At 39.5% G+C, this 14,599-nt stretch overlaps 1 protein-coding gene across 3 annotated transcripts in view; it reads left to right on the top strand.

Annotated features, from left to right (window-relative positions):
* NAV2 (neuron navigator 2) overlaps positions 1-14,599 on the top strand; it is a 236,413-nt gene that overhangs the window by 62,034 nt on the left and 159,780 nt on the right. For all 3 annotated transcript variants that reach the window (XM_064452868.1, XM_064452864.1, XM_064452865.1), the window contains exons 2-3: positions 5,088-5,205; positions 12,164-12,216. In XM_064452868.1, the coding sequence (XP_064308938.1) occupies positions 5,088-5,205; positions 12,164-12,216 (171 nt within the window). The remainder of the gene's footprint in view (positions 1-5,087; positions 5,206-12,163; positions 12,217-14,599) is intronic.

The following is a 14,599-nucleotide window of genomic DNA, read 5'->3' as shown; positions in this document are numbered from 1 at the left end:
AAGGAGACCCTGGAGTACATGATAATACCTGGCATCTTAGTCTAATTGCAGCTCCATGGATGTAGTGGGTCTCCTTTATGATCTCTAAAAGGTCTTCCTGGATTCATTGCTCTCGTGGCTTTATTCACGCTCTCTTTCCTGGGTTTGGCTGACTATGGGAACAGAGGAATATAGTTCTACAGATGCTGTGCTTGGCCCTAATCTGCCAGCAGATGAAGAACCCTCCCATCTTTATGGGCATCTCTGAGCACCCAGGTATCAGCCTATTGCCTCCAAAATGGTGTCTGTGTTCTGAGATGCCAACTTCAGACTGTTATGGCCAGCTAGGTAAGCTCTAGTTTATTTGGCTTTCTGGTTGATTTTTTCCAAGGCTAAAAAGGCTGTATGAATTACTTCTAAATGGACAGAAGCTTCAGGGTTTTTGCTTTTAACTGGTCGATGTGTTCCCCAGCCCTCCCCAAGTGCTTAGTGGAGGCTGTGTGGTCTCGAAGAAATGACCTGTTCTGTGAAAGGCACCTTTTCTGCTGATTCAGTATTCAAATATGGTGCAGGTGGTCTGGGGTGTGCTCTGGGTGTGATAGATGTGGTCTCTCAGAATTGTCACTCGAGACTCTAAGTGACAAGGAAGTGCAGAAGTCTCCCAGCTGGGAAGAAAGATTTCTCTGCCCTTCAGACCTCTCTCTCTCTCATCTGAAACGTGCTTTAAACAAGCTGGCATAATGCTAAGGAAAGGGGAGGAGGGAGAAACCCCACTAAATTCCAAAACGCAGGGTTCTTGCTGACTGAAGACTTAGTGATCTTCAGGCCTTTTTCTTTACCGACAACTTTCAAAAGCCTTAGAATTTTGGGGTTTTTGCTCAAAACCATGCTACTTTGTGTAATAGTGTTTTAGCTATGACTCAGAGTGTACTGAATATTTCCAAAATCAATATTTACCTGTAATGCCCTTAATTCAAACCTGGTGGAATCAGTCTTTACCTCTAACACTCTTAATTCAAACCTGATGGATTGGTAGATTGGGGGGGGGGGGGGGGGGGGGGCGGGGGGGGGAAGAGAAGAAAAAATCTTTCACATTTCTTTTCAATTTGTTCCCAGATAATTGGATTCCTAAGATCACACACTACAGAGGGGGGAAAAAAAGCTACCAAACAGCTGAGTCCACCTTTAACAAAAGCCAGAACTTGGACCTGAGTTAAACATTAAACTGGCTGGTCTCAGGCACAAAGACCTGCTTATGGTGATAATGCCCAAATCATGTTGTTCGCTTGATTTTGGTAACTAAAATAGTGACGCTGCCTCCCATGATTTTCACACTATGTGACTGTGAGAAGTTTAAAAAGCCCATACTGGGAAATGTAATAAGGCAGTATCTGTTTGGTTGTAGTGGGTCAAATATTTCATATAGCAAGACTGTGTATTTTTTAATTAGGTGACTGTTCGGCTTATTTTCATGTGAATATTCAAACATGTGACTTTGTAACCTACTTGCTGAAAATACCTGAGGGACACTCAAAATTCATGTGCAGAGATAGGCATATATGAATGGAAAGTTTCTCAGCAGTGTTTTCCTTGTTCTTTTATTATTGTTTTCCCAATTAATTGCCTGTTTTTGAACATTTGAAAACACTCTGTGCTTTGAAACATTTTTCATGTGTCTAGAAATAGCAACCATTGTACACTTATATTTTTTTCACTTGTTTGTATGGAAAAGGAAAAGAAACATTAGGAATCATATTTGCGTAGTACATTACAAAGACTTGCAACAAACAGGTTTTGAAAACATCCTGGAAAGTTTCCATAATTAGCTTAATATATGCCATAAAAATGAGCAGTGACCATAAAGAGCTACTGTGATATGCTTGGGTAATATTGCAGCCATAAGAATGCTTCAGAGCTTGTAAATATATAGCCCAGTCAGTTTAAAAGAAAAACATTTGCACGTTATGCATGTTGCAAAGCAATGTGGTGTAATAAAGTTGTTGAAAGAGAAGCGCAGATTTATTATATCAGTATTTTCCTGCAAAGGGCTTTCCTGATCAACTATTTGAATGAAATAATATTCCACAACCTTTAACTACCCTAGAAACAGATACTTTCCCCATACTGGTATGCATTATTGATGCTTTTAATTGAATATTTTATAATGAGCATAAAAGGTCTACGTGCAATTCGGATACCAATCACAGACATTGACTTCAGCACACAAAGTAGGAGTTGAAAGAATAATTTCCCAACAGAGGGAGTTTCTTTGTGTTATTGGAGACGGTGAATCAGACAGCTGGTATTTGGGGGTGTTTCAAGTTGTTTCCTTTACCAGGAGGATTTGTTACAGGAGCAATAAATTTCTTTCATGCAGTTCTGTTTATTTACAGGGTATGAATGTAAGGTTTAGTGCTCTTAGATGCAGTGGGAATTAGTATAGTAGGAAACAGCTACCAAATAGCAATTTTGCAGTGCCAGCCATGCACTCTCACACTGTTATTTGACTTAAAAATCAATCCTAACTAGCTCTCAAGGTCTTGCTGATGCTGTAATTTCAGGCTTTGCCAGGAGGGGTCTGCGCTGCCTCTGTTCTGTGTTGTCTCAACTCTCAGGCTGATCCCAGCATTTGTTTGATTGCATGATGATCTGCGTCGTGGAAATGAGCCAGGCTGGAACTGATGCATCAAAGTATAATCTTTTATTTGCTGAAAGTTCTTCTGTGATTAAACTAGGACATTCATCACAGCCCTCCCATTAAACGAAACTTAGTTACTGTGTTTGGTAAGTTGCTTGTCAGCCGAACCACAGTAGCGGTGTAGGAGTGTGCGTGGACCCTTGCGCTTGTGAAGTAAGTAGTTTTCAGCCTGTTTCCTGATATGTCTTTACTTGTAGATAAGCAAGCCAGAACCGTGTGGCAGAAAAATAGGTGAAGTCAGTCCCAGCTCCTTGAAGTCGTTGGATCTTTAAAAATATCTTCCCGTTCAAGGGGCTAAGGAACACAACAGCTGGTTTGTGCGGAGTGTGGGTTTTTTTTCCCCCTTTTCTTTTTTTGGGTCAGCTGGGGAAATCACTCGTGTGTACTCAGCCTTTATTTCATGAGAAGTTTTTCAGCTGTTTTTTTCATGGAGGTGTTCCAGTGTGTTTTTCTGTTCAAGTCCATGATGATGTTGGTGTAGGAAATGCACATCTCGCTGCTCTGAAGATAGAAGTAAAGGATAAATGATGGAAAATAGGGACATATGTTTCAGATATTGTGATTTGTTCATTGCTGCTACCGGTAGTGTTTTACAGGTTTTAAAAAGATACAAGTGAAGACTTGACAAACAAAATAACTCTAGTCAAAATATCTGTTCTTCATTTTATCATATTAACATTGAATCGGGAAGTACAAAAGGAGCATGAAATTACAAGCCTTACATTATTTCCAGGTTGCTCCGTCCCATGTGACAAATACTCGGCTCTTAGACTTGGGAGTTGGCTTTTGACTCCCGTGAAAGAGAAGGACGTAAGCCTTGCATTTTCAATGAGATGCTGAAGATGCTTCTGAAATTAGAAGCCATGGCTATGCCTAGTGATATTAGTCTGTAATGTGAAGGATCTATGTTGATACAGGGTGATATGGGATGGGGTTGCATAGCTCAGGAGCAGGGTGGTGGAGGGGGAATGGCTCTAAACCCATGGTTTGCTTCAACAATGTTTTGCCAGCAGACAGAATCTGATTTTAGTGGCCATCATTTACATCTGCTTCCCTAAGGCTGAGGATAGGAATCCTCTTAGCCCAGTGATCACAGCCCTGAGTGCTAGGGCCCTTCTCCTTGTCCTCTTTTCTTTCTAATTCTCAGTAGGTGTGAAGGAAAACAGCAGTTCCTGGGCAATGCAGCCTGGACCATGCACAGGGAGAGCTTTCTCTGTGCTTCTGGGGACTGAGTACTCCTGTGCAGATGTTTCCCTCCATGTCAGCAATTCACCCACTTGTGTGAGGCATTTGTCACCTGCATAGCACTTTAAATTAAAAAAACCAACCAAACAAAAAAACCCAGTACATGGGGGTTTATAGGGACTGTGGAGGATTGGCATGGGTCGTGCTCTAGAAAGCACGTTGAATCTATACCTGCATACTGATAGACTGAAGTGGGATAAATGTATTTCTAATATGCTAGACACTCATGAGCCTTCGTGTTTGGGTATTTAAAAGATAAAATCCTGACATTTTGTTGTTTTTACTTTATTTCTTTGGAATATAACTCGATCTCGTTGAAAAGTCTTCCCTTAAATTTTGTCCTGTACAAAGAACAAGAAACGTTATTTAATTCATATGCAGAAATTCCTAATCATGTATTTTTCCTTCTTTTTCATAACCTAGCATGAAAAGATTTTATAAGTTTTCTGGTGATCTTGGATAAGTTGTGTTAGCATGTGGTGAGCAGTGCTTAATGCAAATTGAAGAGAGATTTTAACTGCTTTGTTTGCTTAGTTTTCAGAGAATACGCTTTAGAATAAATACCAATAGTTAGAAGTTTGCATGAGAGAGATTAAAATCAATTTATTAGGCCTACTTAATCTGTGAGGTAGAATTTATCAGAATTGGTAGATTTTTAAGACCTTTAAAGGCCTATCGGGTAAGATAACAAAGGAGTTTGCTCAAAATGGAATTACTATATCGCTAATATCTACCAGAAGTGGTTCTTGGAAAAGAATCTTCCAAATATCTCAAAAGCAGATATAGAGAAGGAATGTCGAAGGGAAAATTCAAAAAAAACCCACTTGGGTGGAAATTGAAACCTCTTCTACACACTTGTTACTGCCGTAGAACATTTAGTTGACTGCCTGATGATCTGTTCAAGGCGTAACGTGTTCGGGAGTTCACTGTCATCTTCTCCGAGCTTTGATGCCAGATTTCTGAATAGGAAAAGCCATACTATAGTATGGCTGAATACTTGAGCTGGAAAATGCCTTCAATTTCCATGTTGTTGACTTGTTTCAAAGAGCAAAAAAGGAGCGATCTTAAATCAGCCTTTCAGATACTGAGAGAAACAAAGAACTCTCATTTTTAAGGCTGATAGTTATAACTAACAATTTCTTTTTGTTTATCTTTCTCCTAACAGATTTATACGGATTGGGCCAATCACTATCTGGCAAAATCTGGTCACAAGAGGTTGATAAAGGATCTACAGCAAGATGTGACTGATGGAGTCTTGTTAGCTGAAATAATCCAGGTTGTAGGTGAGTGACTTTCTCTCTTAGCACCAGGTATCTACCAACTCACTCAGAAATTCACCATCTTTATCTTCTACATAAACACAGGGGAAGAAATCCATCAAACTGCATGGAATTATGCAGATAATTTTCCTTCAGAGACGTTGCTAATTAATTCGATAAAGCCTTGTCTAAAAGCATACTGGAAAAATATTTGATGTTGCTGATAAGATCTCCTGACACGGCAATATCACTCCACACAGCTGAATGTTAAAAAAGCAACTGACGAGGGAATTTTTTTTTTCTGCTAGGCTGCTGTTAGCATTCAATATCTCTGTTTCGGATACCTTTTGGGGATTGGTCTGAACATAATTCACAGTGATACTGGCCTGCTGTGTTGAACCACCGGCTTTCAGCTGGATTTGGAAAATCCATGTATGCAGCTAGGAAAGAAAAAGGAGTATAATTTTTATGTGGCAGGAAAAAAAATATCTTTCGTAATGAGTTTTCAAATGAGGAAAATAATTTATCATTAGGACAAATGTCAAATATAGGCTCAGTTCTACAAAGCCTTTAGTTCCCTCGGCACTAATATTCGTAAATAATGAAGGTTCTAAACAATTTTCTCCATTGGCCCCAAGTAAAGCTGCATATTCTCCCTCTTCCCTTGGGCCTGGATCCTTCATTAGTTCCTTCAGAGGCTCATCCATCTGGTACTTGGGATGCCACAAAACACATGCGGGGGCCAGTGGAGACTGATGGAATTCGAAAGCCTGATAATGGGAATTAGGACAACTATTGTTAGAAGCAAACTGACAGATTTGAGATGCAAATGAAGAAGACAGCAGCGAAAGTAACAAGACATCAGTGCATGCATATTTATATGTGCTTGAGATGCTGTAAATGATCTAGTGCCTTGATTTATTAAGGTACAAATCTGCAAGCCCTGTTTTCTGATGAAATTGCGAGGCATCATTCCAATGACTCCACTGGAGCTGCGCTGGAATACATCAAAAAAGATTTTGTCTCTGTGTTGTAGAGCAACTTTACGTCTCAGTAGCGTTCTGCGGGCCTGCCATGCAGCTACAGATGTATAAAAACAGGCCATGAATTCCTTGTGTGTTGACAGGCATTCACTGTGAACAACGCTTCATCCTGTACCTGTTTCCTTTAATAGGGAAAGTTTTTGGGAGCCCAGGGACAGCTAGGTGTTGATTCCTTTCGTACATGCCTAGCTACCCTGCGTTAACACTGTGGTAGAGACCTGCTGTGTGAGAATACCAGATGTGAACTGGGTTGTACCAAATATTTAAAGGAAGCGGTTTAAGTATTGATTTGTGAAAACTCTTCTGAAATTCAGATTACTCACTCTAAAATACACAGAAATAATGTTGCTTACTGTATTTTGCTTTGATTCACCTTTGCATTTCTTTCAGCTATTCTTGAAGCTGCCTTTTGGCTAATATTTGAGATTAGGTCTGCAAGCTTTCAAAAGTTAAAGTACAAGGTGAAAGATTTAATTTTCAGATAATGTTTTCCATGTGAAATGAAGTTCATATTTAAACATTCTCAGTTTAATCTTCCAAATTAACAGTGAAAAGGCATTTATATCTGCTGTGTACAGCCTAGGCGTGCTGCATCTCGTTGTCACAAAGATGGTGATAACTTTCACACCTAGAAGCAGCTTTAACCGTAGCCTGCAAAATACAAGCTTTTTTCCCTCACAGACAAGGCTGCATACTAAGAAAGCTTCTATGTGCACCGTAGGAGGAGGTTTTCTTTTTTATGTTATCATGTGCTATGTGTAAAAGCAGCCATGAAGATCCTTATCGCTTTTTGTCATGTCCCTGCAGTATCTGGAGATTTTCCAAAGTCATCGAAATTGATTCAGGTTGAATTAATAGTAATACAATCTTTCTTTTGTTCACCATCTGAGCCTTACATCGCAGATACTGATTCTTCAAATACTACCTAATATCAAGAACTGGAAAAAGAATAAATGGGATTTTTTTTTTTAAATGAAGACTGCATAAGAGTTAATGGTTATACAGAGGCAGCGATCGCAATCCTTTCTGCCTACCTTTCTTCAGTGAAAGAGCTGCATATTTAGGAAAACAAAATTTTAAAATTAGTAAGAACTAGGTAGTTCTTTTACCTCAGCATCCAAACCAGGAGCAAATTTTAAAAGACATGAAACCTGACATCATTGTATTTTACATTAGAGGATATAATCTTCAGACCTGCTATACGTTAACATAGAAGCGTTATATGGTGACAGTTTTTTCTATCTGCAAGTCAATTAAGATGCATTCATAGCATTCTGGTTTATTTCAGTTCAAAATTTATGTGTCCGTAAAAGAATACATAAGTAATATATGCCTTAGTAATGCCTTATAAACATAGTAGCTATATTTAAATTCATGAATGCGGATATACTGGGTCTGTGCATGCTCTGAAATGGGTAATATATCAAATTGTCAGTTGGTTCCCTGTGAGAACCTTCAATTTTCAAGACAGAATCAATGCGAAAATGAAACTTTAACCCCGTCTGATAGGACTTCTCCTACTGATGCCTGTGATATTTTGTGGAATATTTTAATTGATCGGATACAACCAAAGTCAGATCACGTACAAAAGTTGTGGCTTTATGAATGGGGATGCCGACATTGCATTAGCGTTAAATACTTATTCAGCTGAATAAAAGTTTCAGTAAGAAGTGAAATATGCACATCATATTGTGCGCGTTATGCTGGGCAATCAGTACACCATTTTAGGAGGCGATGGGCACGTTGTTTAGTGCAGATGCTTCGGATCTGCCAAGGCAGCCTGTCTTAAAAGTATATTTGAATGTTCTGGGTAACTTGTGTTCTGCTTGAAATTAATTGCATTGACTTAAACAGAATAGATCTTTGCTCTAATTTAAAAAGTCATTTGCAATTACTCCAGATAACTCTTCCAGATCAAATTCATACTGTGACTTATCTCAGTATAGCTTTTGTCTGCTGTCATGAAAATTGGAATGTTACACTGGCAGGGGAAGGTTTCAGGTTTATATTTCAAAGCAGACTCTGGGGATCAAGCCTAGCAGTACTCTCTAGTGATAACTCCTATCATATTTTGGGTGGGACATTACACAAAAGTTCATTTTACTAATATTTGAGTGCTGCAGGTGACAATTGCTACGCAAACGTAGGAATTATATTGAGCAATATTCATTCAAGGTTCAAGAAAAAGTAATCTGATGTCCAAGGGTACGCCTAAAGTACTGAATGGTGCAGAATAGCTGCTAACCTTGTGACAGAAGGCGTAATTCATTATCAAGAAGTGCATGGACTTTTTTTATATGGGTGGTTTAACTATCCGTACATAGCCAGTTTTGTTCTATATAATGCTTATTGAAACACTTCTGATTTGCTCTGTTTATAATTTTTCACGTCCTCAATGGAATGCCATTTGCTGAAATTTTTTTCACCAGGAACGCCTACCTGTACTTATACAAATGGGACACTGACAGCTGACTGGCCGATGGGTTTAAAGAAGTCTTTGTAACTTTTGATGCTAGAGTTTCCTTCTCACTTGTGTTTTCATATAATTTTGGCTTGCAGTTTCATAATATGCCTCCTGTCAAAATACATAAACCCAAATATTCTTTCAGGTACCATTTTCCAAGCTTTGATTCAGACCCAGCTAACGAAAGCACGATGTCGCTCATTGCTGCTTTTCATTATAGAGCACAGCTGGTTTCTCCTGTCTGCCTTAGTACACCCCTCAATCTCTGTTAAAATGGGAAAAGTTTGCAAACACTTAAAAGCATTTGAACTAAATCTGCTGTATTCGCAGTGAAGGAAGAAAAAGGTGGGGGGGGGCAGCTCTTCGGACTTGCAGTCAGTTTGGGAAAAATCCTCTGCGTTTCACATCGTGGTTGCGAATTTACGTCTTGCTCAAGGCTGAGATAGAATTGAAAGCCTTTATGATTGCCTGTGACTTGCAGTTTACGCGAACGGATGTAGCATTCCTACGTGGCAAATAAAACAGTGGCTGAGAGTTGCCCGTTTTTCTCAGCCAGAAAGCTGTGCTTTTGCAGCTGTGAAATTGGACATGTTTCCAAGATCCCCTCGCATTCAGTGACTTGTGCTGTGAACTGTAGCATCGCGCTGCCCGTGGGCACACCACGTTATCATCTCTTTCCCTGCTGTCTCTTTCTTTCCAGTCATCTCCACAAGACAGGCAACTTACCTTCTACCTGTTCAAGCACTGCTCCTTGGAGCCCGGAGGAAGGGTCAAAGATAGGGTCCAGCTTATGGCCAAGGAATGGGAGCATCAATCCAGTTGCCTGGTGAATTAGGGAGATTCCTGCAAAGTGCCAAATATGCCTGTTGGGCCACTTTGATGCACCTTCCCAGCCTAGGTTGAATCTCTGAGGTCTTGCCTTGCTGGGTTCAATAGACAGGTATGAGTTAAAGTTCAACCCAGCTGCCAGTTTGTCTCATCACCGGCTTTTCTGGTTGCTCTCTATTCCACCTGCTTTTCATAGCACTTGCACCAGCAGGGAAGGGATGATAATTGCATTAATCTAGTGAAAGGAGTAACCAAGAGCCATAGGTGAATTGAGAGTGGATTAGAAGGTGAAAAGGTGAGGCATAAACCTGCTCAGGGAAAGGTGATTGCCCAGGGGTAAGCAGAAATAGCACCTGATGGACCAGAAACTCCAGTTCTTGTTGCTCTACTGATTCCCACCAACTATTTCTGGTCATCTATGTCCTAAATCACTTGTGTCAGAGAAGGCCAACAGCATAAAAGGAAGTGATGGGTAATTGGGAACTGATGAAGAATCATCAACTGGTGGACAAAAAACTAGAGGCTCACAAGTGGGAGGGAAAGTTGCCTTGGTGTAACATAGCTTTTGAGAGGAAGTAAAAACAACTCTTGAAAAACAAATCAAAATTCTAGAGCGCTGGAAAATGCAGGAAACTGATAGTATTGAAATAAAGAAGCTACAAATCAGTGGAGGTTGATCAGAAGAGTACAAGGATAGCTGATGACATCTTGCAAGCTGATAGAAAGGTACGAGGACAAAAGGAATGGTTTTTAGGTGGGAATGGTAATATAACCTCAGTGTAAAAGAGGAAGGGGATGAAGAGGGAACATCCCAAAGAGTTGGTGTGTTGGATATAAAGTTCTTCCGACAGAAAAATTTGAGGCAGCTTACGTTTTCATTTGCCATTAATTTTTTCCATGTTACGGAACGGTGTATTTGTTAGTTTATAGGGTTTATGGGGGTAACCTTTGGGTACAGCGCTAGACCCAAGCTTGTCCTCCAAGCCTGTAGCAATACCCACAAAGTGTTGAGGAAATACTTTGGTTCTATATTTGCACAGTAAAAGAAATTCAGAAAAAGTCAGGTGCTATATTGCAGCAGAATCTTGGAAACAAATTTCTAACAGTTTAGGCAGTTTCAAGCAGGTGAGTCTCGGTAGTTTGCATACAACAGCTTAAGAACAGCAGGTAATAAACTTTATGGTTTGCTAACATTGGTTTTAAATGCGTCGTGTAACGTATCAAAAGTTCTGCGGGACCAGGGAAAAACCTACTGTTTTTTAAGGAAGATAAACAAAATTACCTGGATTATCAGAGTTATCTCTGTACACGTGTCCCAAACAAGAGGAAGCTCATTGAAAAGGTAATTGGTCTCCTTTCAAGTAATAATTACGAACAGTGCAAATTTATAGGACTATAGCTTTTTAAAGTATTGTAACTTTTGTTCATAAAGGTGTTGCATGACACTAAACTGAGAGATAGTAAATATTAAAAGATGGGGGCACAGGATTTGTAAATGGGATATAAAGAAATAATTTTTGTTTCTGTATGACCAAATCAGAGATCACACGCCTGAAAGAAATGTGTGCTCTTTGTGTGTAGAGGCTGATAGACCACTCTGGGGATCAGTAGAGTGGATTTAGCTGCAATCTTTTTCAGATTAGCATCGATTCTTAAATGCATTGTTGTGGCATAAAGGTGTACTGGGACGCTTTGGTGTGTAAAAGGGGGAATACCAGCCAAGAGTGAAGTTATGTTACTTCTTTGTTTGTCGTTGTTATGACTGCTGTTGGGATACGGTGCCAAATCTGATACTCCTAACTGAAGAAAGACATGAAATGAGATGGAGTTCTGACTGACGCCCTGAGAACACGGGACTGGTAGAAAATACAGCTTTTAATATAAGAATCGATGGGAGGCAAATCTGTTTGATTCATCAAATGGCGTGTGAACGTCTACCTTTATTACAGTGAAAAAACTGTGAGAAGCCAAATTTTGGATATATATCAAACTGGTTCTTCAGTCTAGCACATCAGTTGTTTCAGGGTCCAAGACTGGAATGTGAAACTGAGCAAACTGAGACTCTAAGGCAAACTTTTAACCACCTCAACAACTTCATTATTTCACTTGGGACTTTAAAACTTGAAACTATATCTTTTTCTGCAAGCTGCGTTGCACGTTAAGCCATGGACAAGAAGCTTGAAAAGTAGTCTTGTGCTTTGTGCTTTAAGGAAAAAAGAAAATAAAAGATAGTTATTGATCATAAATTCCCCATCTAGATTTAAAATATATATTCATTCTACAAGCAAATCAATTGACATGCAACCATCTATACATATGTCGTGTTCGCTTTTCCACCCAGCTGCGATGCGGTTTCCAGAGCTTAAATCTTTTTCGTAGTTTAAAGGAGTTACCCGTCACTGTACAAGATGTTGTCACACCAGTTGCTTTCTGCCCCCAGCTGTCTCTGGAGGCATGACCCACTAGAAAACTCCAGCTGCTTTTTTTTTGATGGGTCTCAGTGTTTCATATGTTCACTTTGACTGGACAACTATAGTCTGAAACCTCTTCATTTAGCTAGCAGCAAGTGCTCTGGAAATAACTGGAATAAACATCCTTGATATAGTTTTTTGCTTTATCTCCTCTTTTTTTTTTTTTTGCTTTTCAGCAAATGAAAAGATTGAAGACATCAATGGCTGCCCAAAAAATAGGTCTCAAATGGTAAGTAGTAAAGTGGTCTGTTGTTTGTGCGTACGTGGCTGATTATCGAGTTGAGTGAGTGTGAACTCAGTGCCTGAGACTTTTAATAACAATTTTTAATTAGTTTTTCACAGTAGTGAGAGCAAAAGTATAATCTGAAGAATATTAATACTGCAGTTCTTGCCCTGTTGTACTCCACAGTAGTTGAATTAGGCCTTATAATTTATCACATACTTAAAACCAATGTTATTCTTAGATTGGTATTTCATATTTCTGAAATATCACATAGATACAGGCACGTATAAAAATAAAATTCTGTTCCTCTCTATAGACTGTGGTATTGCAAAAGCAGAATTAGATGTTTATTTTAAAGTTGGACTAATCAGAGGATGCCTATATCCTTAAAAAAACCCCAACCAAATATATGAGTAAAATGCACTAAACGTGATATTTCGAATTTCAAATTGCAGACTTCAAGAAGTTTTACATAAGCAACTTGGTTTTGACTGATAGGTTTTGGTTTCTAAAAGTTGTTTTATATCTTGCTTGTGCATAATATTTAAAACTGAAGAGCCAAATATTAGTGCAGTAAAGTTAAAAGCATGTAGTACCTCAAGAGTATGTCTTCTGTGAGTATTGGTGAAGCTAAAATTATAGGCAGAACTGTGCTAAGAACACAGATGAGAAGAAACTGATTTTTAAAATGCATCCTAGAAGTGTTTAGATTTATGATTTTTTTAAAGAAGCTTATTCTGTATCTTGAGAAAAAAATATAATATAAATTCTAAATCTCCCCTTTCTCCCCTTTGCATTGCAAATGCTGTCTTTGGGATACATGAATATCCGCTATTTCAATGGTTTTGATTTTTAAGACCCAACTGCCCCTACCTCCACAACTGCAACTTGAGCACAGCCACTCACGTGGTTAAAGGAGAGATTAAAGATTTGATGGGAGTTTGCCATCTTAAGTCAGAAACCAGACTGCGTTCTGCTATTCTGTTTTGGCTTTTTGTGGTTTCTTGGAAGTTAGCAATCTTACTTAAACCCGTGGAGCAAGCGCTCAGTAACAAGAAAGCCATCTAAAAGATTTATCATTGCTACTTTTTACTGCTTTGAAGAGGTTGGTTGCTATTCTTGCTGCAGCCACAGCAGCTGTCTAGAGTATAAATAATTGAGGAAATTTTGACAATTACTATAATTTAATGTTCCACAAGTGTATCGTAAACTGAATTTCATTCAGGACTGGAGTCTGTAACAAATTCCAGGCCATTGTAGCTAAAAGTCACTTTAAGTCATTATTCTCAATGAAGGAACAGTTTTCTGTTGGATAGGCAGATGCACGCTGTAGGTTGCTTATAGAAGTCAGATCTGGTTATAACCAGGGGCATGCAGAGGGCACGTGCTGGGTCAGGAGTTGTGAAGAGTGCTGGAAAGAAGTGTTTGCTCTGTACGGCCTCCTCTGAGGCTCTGATGTTGCTCCACCCTCCTGAATGAGCAGCCGGAATGAGTGGGACTGTGTTCCCCGCTCATGAGACGTAGTGCGTCAGTCATAGCTAGGCATCCCCAGCGGTTTTCCTCACATGAGAAAAGCTAGGATTATGCTTATAGCTTGCTGTCATTGAGTGCACATGCTTACAGAGCTCTTTATCATTTTACAGTAAAGATCCTAGGGCAAGAAGATAAGTATCATAAGTATCGTGACAGAGGTTGTGTTCGCACAATAGCTTGTAGTGTTTAAGGAGACAACCCTTCTCCAGGGCTCCTGCGTTCCAGGAAAAATGCTTTTGTTACAGTGGGATTTTTTTGGTGTTGGGTTTGGTTTTTTGTTTTGTTTTTTAAAGATATGGCAGTCTTCATCCTCTGTGTTTTAATGCACTTTCCTCTTAGTATAGCTTACGACCATTTTCCAGAATGTGGGAACTGGTGTTTTGTGTCTGGTACTTCTGTTTCAGAGAGGTGGCTGCTGCAAGGCTATCCAGTCAGTTCAAACGCTCAACCAGGTGATGTCTAGTCTTATTTTTTCAAATGAATCTTTCAGTTACAGGTGTCCACATGTATATTATAGTGTCTGTAAGGTGGGCATCACAGATGAGTAGATTTGGGGCAGGGTGGATGGGAAGGCACCGTAAATGAAGATTTTTAACTTTGCTGATTAACTAGAAATACAACAGAGTTTAGAGGGAAGCTTTCTACTATCATCTTTCCCCCTGTGGCAGTTACCTCATCTGTAGACTCACGATGCCATGAGCAGACACACGTGAATTGTCTCTGGAGCTGGATTGTGAAGAGCCAGCTCACGTCCAGCCAGATGTATCAGCTTAGAAAGCTGGAGCAAATCCGTGTCTTCCAAGCCCATTAAAGGGGGTGTGAAAGCAAGTATATTTGCTTCCATGTGGCACAGTCC

This window comes from Phalacrocorax carbo, chromosome 5, assembly GCF_963921805.1.
Source record: "Phalacrocorax carbo chromosome 5, bPhaCar2.1, whole genome shotgun sequence".
NCBI lineage: Eukaryota > Metazoa > Chordata > Aves > Suliformes > Phalacrocoracidae > Phalacrocorax > Phalacrocorax carbo.
Note: the sequence above shows the minus strand (reverse complement) of the source record. Positions and strands in the feature narration are given on the sequence as shown.